The 9,102-nt window shown below is 40.9% G+C and overlaps 1 protein-coding gene across 1 annotated transcript in view; it reads right to left on the reverse strand.

The window, feature by feature from the left end:
• Window positions 1-5,688: 5,688 nt before the first annotated feature.
• Window positions 5,689-9,102, reverse strand: part of wdpcp (WD repeat containing planar cell polarity effector) — a 70,746-nt gene continuing 67,332 nt past the window's right edge. The window contains exons 16-18 of the mRNA XM_076285957.1: window positions 7,981-8,060; window positions 6,110-6,138; window positions 5,689-5,988 (exon numbers count right to left, since the gene is read on the reverse strand). Of these exons, the coding sequence (XP_076142072.1) occupies window positions 5,938-5,988; window positions 6,110-6,138; window positions 7,981-8,060 (160 nt within the window). The 3' untranslated portion in view covers window positions 5,689-5,937. The remainder of the gene's footprint in view (window positions 5,989-6,109; window positions 6,139-7,980; window positions 8,061-9,102) is intronic.

The following is a 9,102-nucleotide window of genomic DNA, read 5'->3' on the forward strand; positions in this document are numbered from 1 at the left end:
ATTTTGTATACTCAACAGTCACACGTTGTTTACATTTATCGGGCCCCCAGTAGCCGAGTGATATAAGCAAATCAGCAGCTACTCAACAATCAGAAACCACACCACAGGCATGCATTTTGTAAGGTCACATATCCCTAATTTGTGTGTGAAATTTAAAGGGAATAATAGGACAAGAGCGCGACTTTAATTAACATCAATATGTGTTTTTTGTGTGTTAATTATTAACATCTAGCAGCTGAATAAATAGCTCGCCTAAGATAACATTAAACATGTTTGCTTTTGCAGTCCTCGCAATGAGACTCAGCGGGCCTTCCTCTGCCGCTCCGCGTCTGTACATAAACACCGACGGATTTGTCAAATTTGCATCAAACAAACATTTGCTACCAAGCCTGGGAATAATTTAAGATGAGCACTAGACCCATCTTCACGTGGAACACCTGCCCGCCTCTGAGCGTTTGCCATTTTCAAGAAATAGAGGAATGGCAGACAATTATAGCATTTCTAAAAGTAGGTTTAAGCTAGCTCAATTCTTGAAATTTGGAAGTTTTAACCATATAATTAGTTTTATTTCAAATTGCATGATTTTAGCACTTCCATGAAATGACGTAGGCCTAGGCTACGGTGAAACAGAATAACAATTATTTCACTCTATGGCTTATACTGACTAGCCTGTTTTTATTAACCCTCCAACTTTACTCTGTCAAAAGGCCAAATAGTCCCTTTTTTGTGCTAAACGTAGCCCAGGCTTTGTCATTTTAAAAAAGATAATCACCAGGACCTAATTAAGGATTCACCTTATAAAATAAAATCTATTCGCCAAGAAGATCATTTAATAAAATAGCCTAATTTCGTCTATTTTTAGAACCTTTTAAATAATTGTTTACTGAGTGCCAGTGCAGGCTTCTATTCCGCCTCGTTAACTTCATCAGTAGGCTAGGACATATTTCCTTGAAATAATTTTACAATTTCGGTCCGTTTACAGTCCTCTTGTGAAATGATATAGCCTGCGCGCTATCACCATAGCTCAAACTCGCAAAGGTATAGGGGTTTACAATAGATGATTCTAAATTATCCTTCGGAGATGTATTGTAGGCTATTTCCATCTACCCCATTGAACCAGGACGAATTCAACCCTCCGTATCACATGTGCAATAGCTATTTATTCAGTTCTGTTCAGTGCAGCTTACACAAAGGCTATATCACATGTAGGCCTATGTGCTGGATAAAATTAGCACTATTTCTTTCAGGTATTCTTAAACGGTGTTCTTCTTGATAGATGAATACACGATGCCATAATCCTCGTGTGTTTGAGTGATGAGATAGGATCAATTTGCGATCGCTGTGGAAAATCAACATGCCAAGGCGAACATTTTTTAAGCCACCAGCCCCTTGGTCGCTCGCAAGCTAGGCCAAACCAGTCAAACAAGTTTCCAATAGTACGTAGGCCTACATGTACTATTTATTTAGAATATTGAGATTGTGCAATGCTTTGTTAGTCAAGTCTTGCATCAAGATGAACTCTGTTTCGGTCAGATGCCGCCCTCTGTTTTTCAGAGATGCTCTTGGGCGCACAGGTCTGTGATTTACCGTGGTCACCTGCAATTTACTTGGTCCTCGACTGAAACACAGGAAATGTGGAACACTCCTTGACTGTGCTCGCTCCATTCCATGCAGATGCATAGCTGTGCATAAAATGCAGACTGTAATACTAACTCCACCACTGCTAACAGCTGAGTATGTGCAAGAGTGTATTTGACATAACCTGATAGGCTACATAAGAAGCTGGCGAGCGGGAGAATACACTAAAGGTAGTGATCCTTAAAACCTTGTTATAAACCCTCTGTGGCAGGCCAGCTCTATCTCACAGTGCGGATAGGAGACACAGCAGACATACTTGTGTGTGTGTGTGTGTGTGTGTGTGTGTGTGTGTGTGTGTGTGTGTGTCACGTGGCTGGATTCCCTAGGAATATTCTGCACCATACTAATGCATCTTGCCCATGAGACAGCTTTCAAAGGGATTACCAGCCCAAGCCATTAAATGAAAAATAAGAAAGATGATGAGGGCTGGAGGTTTGCTGAGATGAGGAGATGGGCAGCCATGGCCGGGGTGTCAGGCACACTGACTGCAGGCGCTGCTGTGTTGCTGAAATGCTGAGGAAGGGTAAAGCCAGTCAGGGATTTCTTTATCTTCATTTATAATTGGGTCTTAGTGAGACATGGAGGCAGGAGGATGACCCAAAGGAGCGGCCAACATGGTAGCTGACATGGTCATGCTGTAGTTGCAACATGGACACATTCTGCCTCTTTGCAACCGCACATAATTCTCTGGGCTGGGCACAGGGTTTTTTTCCCCTCATATTTTTTAGTTTGTGGACCAATACACATAAATCCTACCAATAAAATAAGATCCTTTAATTGTGCAAGGATTAGTGTGAGGCTTGTAAACTCAACAACTGGTGCCTTGGGTACGAATCTGGCAATTCAGCTTTGTGCAAAAACGCACCGCATGATTGACGTGCATTGCAGCCCCGCATTATTGTGAACTGTTGACCTCAGGGCGGTCCGGCCTGCATGCCATGCACGAGGGGCCTGTATGCTCCAGCAGGCCAATGCGGGGGAACCTGTTGGGGCTCGGCTTGCTCAATTGTCCAGGAAATGAAGGGCAGCAGTGGCCTCTCCTTTGCATGTGTAGATCTGATCAGTTGTCAGCCTGCCTCTGAGACCTGCCTGTGCAGAGATGGGCGGATAGCAGGCGGCATGCAGCGAGTGACAGAAGCTCAATTCTGAAGAAGACCCCACTGGAGACATGAGGGTTTTTTTCTTTCTTTCTCCCTCTCTTTTTTTTGCAGTAGGTTAAACTCAGTCTTCTTATCTACACTGAAGATGGTCAGACAAAACAATCACTTAGAAAGGGAGACTGGAAAGTGATCATTATTTTGTCAACATCTTATTTGATGTCACTATTTTGGGTTGAGCAATAACAGAAAAAACATTACTCATTTCCAGTTACATATTACACACATCCAAAAATTAATAAAACATAAATGTGCTACATTTATAGCTACATTTGATTCTTAATTCCTCTAAAATATTATGTGAGGAAAAAAATAATGAATGTCGGGCATATAAAGGATGTCGTACAGAATTTTGAATACCAATCCCAAGATGTGGAGAAGTCATTCCAAACACCATAGCCAGTTATATTATATTCTCATTAGGCACAGCTCAACAATAGAATATGTAGCATGTTTCATTAAGAGAGTTATTTATATATATGATAGTTGAATCCATACCATCTCACTTTCCTTAGTTGTTTTAAGAGTTTTTGGAAAAAATTGAGAGGAAATAACAAATATGATGCTATAACCACCTATACATTATAGCATTCTAATCACATAATATATTCTACATAATGTAAATAGATTCTACAAAATGTATCCAATACATTCTAATCACATGATATATTCTACATAATGTAAATGTAGGTTATACAATCAAATGACTGAATGTCTGATTTTGTAAAACGTAGGCTATACAGCATGTAAAACGTGAACACAACCACTGCGTTCAAGTCAGGCATTTGCTATTTTTGGAGCAGATCAAATGGTATGAGAGTCTAGAAAAAGTTAGAAAGTCTTGATGATACATATTGTAATTAAGGTTTTCTTGGCTAGAAAAATGATGTGAAAATTAACAGCTGCAATGTTGCATGCTATATACAAAGAAAAAAAGAGGCAGTATTAATAGCCGGAGGAAAATGTACATGAGCAGACTAATTTACACTAGCATCAGCTATTTCTCCCCTATATTAAAATGCACAATTGTTTCTTTCAGTTCACATCTTAAATTCTTGGAATTACAAACACATTCTCGAATGTCATTTTCATGACAAATCAAAAATATGCCACCTGTCTGTCCAATCAGCTCTTTTATATCCTTGTCAACTAGCAACTCCCTTTGAGGACAACAAGCCAGATTCACTTTACATGTACAGGGCATGGCTTCAGTGCACCCTATCCAAATACATAACAGCCTCAACTTCCCCTCTGCAAGCTACAGCTGTCATGTTTCATAGGTGTGGCAGTAGACATCTCACTCCTCTAACCAACCATTACAATAGCTGGCTGTAGGACAGGTGTTATTCATTTTATACCTCTACCAAAAGCTGTAGCATTATATTTAAAACGTAATAAATTTGTTTAGCATATGAGTATGAAATAAAGCAGAACACAAATACGTATTGTGCTATATTAAATTACTTGTTTGACTGCACCTGACTTGTATAAGCAGGGACATTTATGCCACTCAACTTCTTTGAATTCAGAACAGTCCATCATAGTCACATGAAGTTGAATACTGTAGGGTTTATGTTTTTTTTTGCCATGTTTAATTGACATGAAGTATAATGTGGCTCCAACGTGGGAGTTTGATACAGAACAGATAGGTTTTCAAGTCCACTCTACTGTATATGATATAAAATGAGCCAATTATGTAGGAGCAAATGGTTATTCAGAAGAAGTAGCCTACGCTGAGTGTATTCAGTGGTTTAGATCCATGCACCCCCTCCATCAATTTCTACAGACTGCTTTAAATATTTATTTTTGTTATCATGACACTGCTGCCTGTAACATGATGAAGCTGGTATCACCTCAGAGCAGAGTGGCAAATACAATACACTGGGCCTGGGTAATCTTCTCCTGAGCCCAATAACCAGTCACTCAGTGGGTCAATGGGTAATTATAACCCATCCCACCAGATCAATGCAGTTCACAGGAGATGTTAACACGGCCTAACGCTGAACTGTCTGAAATGTGGGATTCCTTTAATGTCTCTGTGTGCATCTCTGTCTGGTGTTAAGGAGCCAAACATGATATCAACCAATGCTCTCTCTCTCTCTCGCTCTCTCTGTCTCTCTGAAAAATGGTCCAACGAAAAACAAAACAAACAAACGTAAAAAAAAGAAACAGATACAAAACACAAAACGGCACCCTTCCTGATCTTCTGTCCATTTCCAGCATCACTTCTTGTAAATGTTTTATGGAAATCCTCTTAGAATGCAAAGTAAATAGATTACGATACAGTAGGGGATTATGGATGGCTGGGTGCTGTCAGATTAATCCCGAGTACAGACCGTCGACAGTTCTGACATGACTATGGCTGCTGTTCAGGAAAATGGCTACACTCCTTTAAAGAGGAGCTCTGGCTCTGCTCATGAATAACTGCTGCCTGTAATCTCACACAAACCCCACAATCCAAAAAGGTAAAATAAATATATATAAATAAATATATATATAACAGCACACACAAACGCACGAACACACACACACACACACACACACACACACACACACACACACACACACACACACACACACACAATGCAGAAGTGTGCATGCGTGTAACGTCAGGCCAGATAGGAGATCAAGAGCCAAAAATACCACACGTCATGCCACATTTCCCTTTTCTTGCACAAGTCTAAGTGTGGATTTGCCGTGTTGTAAAATCACTCCTTCTGACAGCCACTGCTAGTTGCTTATTTGCTGAGCATTAACTGACAAAAGTGGTGGAGTGTGATCACAGGAAATGAAGCCTGCATGGACATATCACACGCACATCCAATAGCAAGATAGAATCACATGCACATTTTAACAAAACATAGTAAAATAAACATTTATTATTTAACAGGGTTATAAGAGGCAGAGCTTGCCATACAGACAGTAAAATTATTTTTCCTTGTACAGTATACACAGTCAGTTTTCCTGTTTTGATATATATATAAAAACATTTTCACAATGACTGATCCAATTAGACATGCTGTCTTCGGATGCATTTCCCTTTGCAACTTCCCTTTGCACAAATATAAAGCCTGGAACTCATCAACATATTTCCTTATAACAGCACAGTTGCGTTAAAACCATAACGAGCTGAAGTTTGCGTTCATACTAATCCAAAGTGAATAACCTTGAGTGTTCCTGTGTCCTCGGCCGCCTGTGTGAAGAGAGCGCTTTATTTACTCTGGAGCACAATAAACACTCCGACAGTCAGACACATGCAGACGCTTTAAATGACGTGTTTGAACAACATGACGGGCCTGAACGCATGGACTTACCTGATCATTTTGGTCAACAAGATTAATTTCTGTGACAAGAGAGAGAAAAAGAAAAAAAGAAAAACAATTTACTCTTCAGTAACAAAAATATTTCCTCTTTTGTTAATTAAAATTAAATTAAGAAGTCACTAAAGGCATTTTTTTGTTAAGCACCATATTTGATTCTTGGGAACAGGGGCACCTTCATTCATACTAGAGATAATGTTTTGTATTATTCAAATTCTTAACATACTGGAGATTCCACTTAGACAACAGCATTACCAAACAAGTCGATGCAGGCTGTGATTTTCCTATTTGAAACATGTGAAATCCCTATTAGAAAGCTTTAGCAGATTTTCATAGAATTAGGATGAAGAAGGCTGAGTGGTTAATTCCATATCACTACATGATTACAGTGGTAAAACAGATGTCTGGCTATGTCGTAGGGGGTAAACCATATAAACAGATATGCATACAGTATATAATCAATTGCAAGTGCAACCAAATTAAAATTGAAATCTTAATCAAATCGCATGTTAAAGATGAGAGATGTGACTCTAAAAGCAGGGCCCAACTAATACGTTATAAAGAACTACAGTATAGACCCTTTCAAGAGAGTTCCATTATCAGCATCATAGTTGGCCCCACAAGGCTTCCTTTTTAACATTCCATATGTTATCTTAATGCAGAGGAAGTAGATTGGGGCCCAAATAGAACGTTCAAGCATTGTTTTTGTTTTTATTGTTGAAAGGGTCTATACAAAATCGTACTACAATTTTCTCATCAATCATAATTACTTGAACTTTGGGAGGTGTGTAAAGTCACTTAAGATCTGGAAAAAGATTGAAGAAGAGATCAAAACCTTTATGTGAAAGGAACGCTAAAGTTCAATTCAAGACTCACTACCATCCTCTGTCACTGTCAGGTGACCTATCCATTAACTGACAACAAGACAGTATGGGCCTATCACACTATTTCAATTTAAGGTCACAGTGCTTGTGATCTCATTGGGGTCCAACAACAATTGGTCCGTTCACCACAAGAGGCGAAGTGGTCATTGAGTGCATTTTGAAAGGTTCAGTCCATGAAGTGGTCTGGTCTCTTCCGGTGTAGGGTATGATAAATCATTCAGTGTAGGAAAATCACAGGGACTGATGTGACAGCACCGCCATAATCCCAGGCAATTATCTCTGAGAGCTGTTTGCGGTTTTAATGTAACCGTCGCCTTATCACTCCTTTTACTATAATTAGTGCTTACTGGAGTCGTGCCAGTTGCATTAAGATTTATGAGACATGAATGGGAGGTTGTGACATCACCACAACATATCAAGGGCCCTGGGAGGGCTGTAGTACTAAAATGGCACCAGCAGATTCTATGGATGCATCAAATTTAGAAAAAATTTGAGTTCATGACATACATAGACAAAGTATTGAAAATATGTCTACAGCTACTTCAGTGCTGACACTTTAATATATTGCTCTGTATTTATGAGGATGTCATGAATGCATACTGGGTCTATGTCTGACTTTTGCATGGGTGTTCATGTTTTTTTTTGTTGTGATTTCTATTCATGTCGCCAACTGGTTTTGTACTGATGATTTAACCTTTAAAGCATGATAATTTAAGATGAGTTAAAATAAAAGTACTTTTGAATCGCTATAAGAGTGATGGTGGAAGCAAACATCTTCCATGTAGATATGTACTGTAGTATTGAATTTAATATATGTAGATATTCCAATAAAAATCAACAAAACATTAATAATGTATGCACCAAATTCTATTTTTTTTTTTTTTTTTTTTTTTTTTTTTATTTAGATCGTGATTTCATTTAAGACATAAAGACATTTGTCAGTGATTCCAAACTTTTGAACAATAGTGTACATGAACACACCTGTTTGTTTCCATGGCCATGTCTGATCACCTGCAAACACCTCCTCCAGCTCCTTGTTCACCTTGGACCTCCGTGCAATGCTGCAAACAAGCAAAGCTTCATGGGTACGCTGCTACACGGGTACATCACACCGCACGAATGGCGAACATGCTGTGCTTTTACATGACTACAAATCGCCCCCGCTTACACCGTTCGCCGTGTTGAAAGGATTCACATAAACTTCCGACAGCCATTCGTTCAGTGAGGCTCAGAGGTGGCTTTCAGAGTCTTTCCAAAAAGGCTCACACATTCAATATGCATTTTTGGGTGAATGGCAAGCCACTTTTTGTGAACACACACACATACACACACACACACACACACACATCTGGTGCCAGGGTTGGGAATCTTATTGGCGTGCCTAGACATGGGTATCAGAGCGTCTGTGGGACGGCGTTTTCGTGGCGAAGGCGTGCGACACGAGGCGCTCGTCTTCAGGGATCCGTGACACGGAGCAGCCTGAAGTGGGTGTCGCGGGCCTGTTTTTTTTTTTGTTTGTTTTTTTTTGCTGTTGTCACGGCCACACATGGGCATGCAACGAACAAACGCGGCTTTCACGCCAGCCGAGGACACGCAGCGGAACGCGGCGCCGCACAATACACGACGCGCATCCCGCACGAACGGAGAGCGCTGGTGCTGGAGGTGTGGGGCATTCAGAAAGAAAGTCAGTCTTCACCCACCACCTCCTCCTGCAGACCGCAGAGGAAGAGGAAGGTGGGAAGAAAGCTCCATGCGTGAGCTGAGAGGGGGTGGTGGAGATGGGCTTGGGTGGGGGTGGGGTGGGCTGGTAGGGTGTAGGGGGGGAGAGAGGGAGGTGTGTGCCTGCGCTAGAGAGAAAAAAAAAATGAAAAAAGGGAAACTCTGGGATGCTTTCCCAGATTTCTCCCATCTCTTTCTTCCGCTCCCCTCGCCGTACAGTGCGGATTTGCACGTGCTGTGGCAATACTGCTCTTTTCCCCCCCTTCCCTCCCTCTCTCCCTCCCTCCCTCCATCTCTCAGAGCGGCAGTGCTGTGAACCAATACTGCTCTTTCCCCCCCCCTTCCCTCCCTCCCTCCCTCAGAGCGGCAGCGACACCGAGCCGC

Source organism: Alosa pseudoharengus, unplaced genomic scaffold, assembly GCF_046254945.1.
Source record: "Alosa pseudoharengus isolate Yale_2024_CS ecotype anadromous, Long Island Sound unplaced genomic scaffold, YU_APseudo_1.1 YU_APseudo_1.1_scf_15, whole genome shotgun sequence".
Classification (NCBI taxonomy): domain Eukaryota; kingdom Metazoa; phylum Chordata; class Actinopteri; order Clupeiformes; family Clupeidae; genus Alosa; species Alosa pseudoharengus.